The sequence below is a fragment of the Elephantulus edwardii genome, unplaced genomic scaffold (genome assembly GCF_000299155.1).
Source record: "Elephantulus edwardii isolate Elephantulus edwardi_28Jun2011 unplaced genomic scaffold, EleEdw1.0 scaffold00036, whole genome shotgun sequence".
Taxonomy (NCBI): Eukaryota; Metazoa; Chordata; class Mammalia; order Macroscelidea; family Macroscelididae; genus Elephantulus; species Elephantulus edwardii.
The window spans coordinates 13604452-13606644 of record NW_006399786.1 but is presented as its reverse complement, the minus strand read 5'-3'; the positions used below and the strand labels follow the sequence as shown (position 1 = coordinate 13606644).

Sequence of the window (2193 nt, the reverse complement as noted above, 5' to 3'; positions counted from 1 at the left end):
CCAAGAGTGTTGACTATGGAGCTGACAGTCATCATCATGGTGGATGGAGAAGATATTGAAACTGTCAACAACTTCATCTTACTTGAATTCACAACTAACACACTTGGTGCCAGAAGTCAGAAAATTAGGAGACATATTGCATTGGCAATGTTTGTAGTCAGGGACTTCTCCAAATTATTGAAAGTAATCATATAAGTTTGAGTACTAAGATGCATCTGATTCAGGCCATGGTCTTTCAAATCACTTGCCATGAATCTGAGAACTGGAAAATGAATATGCAAGACAGAAGAATTGATGCCTTTGAGTTGTGGTGTTAGAGAAGAGCACTGAACATTCCACTGACTGCCTAAACAACAAATAAGTATGTGTTGGAAAGGGTGCGTCTGGAGTGTTCTTTGGAGGCAGGGATAATGAGGCTTTGCCTCACGTACTTCAGGCATGTTGCTAGGAGAGGGACTATGATGCTTGGAAGGGTGGAGGTTTGAGGAAGGAAGAAAGCCCCTCAACCATGTGGATTGCCACGGTGTCTGCCACAATTGGCTCTAGTTTGTCAGGAAGTGTGAAGATGGCACAAGGTAGGACAGAATTAAGGTCCTCTGTTCATAGGCTTGCTATGAGCCTTACTCAACTTTCCAGCACCTACAAACAACTCTTTATTCACTGTCCATATTTTTCAATGCCTTTCTCTTTCTTTATTAATTTTTCTCTCCATTTTTTTCTTTTATCCTTTCAAGTTTATATGATTATCTTAAACATTTCTTCTATCTACCTGGTGAATTATATTTAAAGCATTGTATATGTGTTTTAACTGTCAAAGACATTTTTTATATAACTTGAGTGAATAAATGTCTATTAAACAGTGGTTATGAACAGAGTTACCATCACAAAGGCAGGAGGTTTGAATCCACTAACTCTTTCATGAGGGACATCGGCAATTTTCTGTGTGATGTACTGCCTCAACCTGCTGGGAGATCAGCCATGCATTAGTTCCAACTCAACGATACACAACGACAATAATATCTTCCCCCATTGTGTTTATTCACTTTTCAGGTATTGTCAGATTCATTCCTCTGTATTTTATTTTTGTTTATAAAATGTTAGCCATTCTTTTAAAATTGATATGCTAGCAATATATTATTTTTGTTGCCTTTCATCAGAGAATATTTTTATGTATTCTTCACGTTAAAAAAGATTTCTAATGGTGTTTGTTACTTTTGTTTCAGTACATAGAAAGTTTGTGCTCCTTCTTTTTTACTCTGATGGTTTCTGATTAAAAGTTTTCTTACATTTGTTTTTGTGTTCTCCCACAGATAACACTTCATTTCTGTCTTGATGTTTTTAGAATTTTGTTTGCTTTAATGTTTGATTTTCATTTTGCAGAGATTAATGATGATATTTTGCCATCAATTTATCCCATTTGTCGTTTACTCAGATGGTGGAATCTGTAGGTTTATATCTTTTGTCACATTTGAAGTTTCAGTTTGTATTTCTGTATTTTATATTACTTTTATTCAACCATCCTTTTCCTTTTTGTGTTTCATGATGCCAGTGGCATGAATATTAGCTATTTTGTTACAGTTGTATTTGGTTTTTTCCTTAACTTTTCAGTATATTCTATGTTGTATAAATGACACTGATACTAAGTAAATTCTGATTTATACTGATTCTATAGCATAGAGTAGAACTTCCTCATAGGGAGTTCAAAGTTGTAAATAATTATGGAAGCTATCTGCCAAATCTTTAATCCATCTTTATAGAGTGATTTGTGAATAGAATGCTTAATCTTAATCTTTTAGTTAATGACCAACCACTTTAATGACTGTGCCACCTTTTTACTGTGTCTTCAAGTTATCTTCCTTATTTTGTTATCAACATGTCTGTATCCGTGTGTGTGTGTGTGTATGACAAACATGTTTGTTTCTTCCTTCTCATTACTGTATCTTAGAAAATAAAATGTTCTAACTTTATATCATTGTTTTTAAGAAGTATGGACATTACAATACGATATTTAAGTTGTTGTTAGGTGCCATTGAGTTGAGTAAGACTCATAACAATCCTGTGAACAATAGACTTGAACTCTGTTCCATCCTGTGCCATCCTCATCATCTCTGACACACTTGACCTCATTGTTGCAGTCACTGTGTCAATCCATCTCATCAATTAGGAAGTGATCAAAAGACCATGGCCTGAATC

At 34.9% G+C, this 2193-nt stretch overlaps 1 protein-coding gene across 1 annotated transcript in view; it reads left to right on the top strand.

Annotated features, from left to right (window-relative positions):
• LOC102849441 (solute carrier family 23 member 2-like) overlaps window positions 1-1314 on the top strand; it is a 23227-nt gene extending 21913 nt beyond the window's left edge. Inside the window, exon 3 of the mRNA XM_006884623.1 lies at window positions 1311-1314. Within this exon, the coding sequence (XP_006884685.1) occupies window positions 1311-1314 (4 nt within the window). The remainder of the gene's footprint in view (window positions 1-1310) is intronic.
• The last annotated feature ends 879 nt before the right edge of the window (window positions 1315-2193 follow it).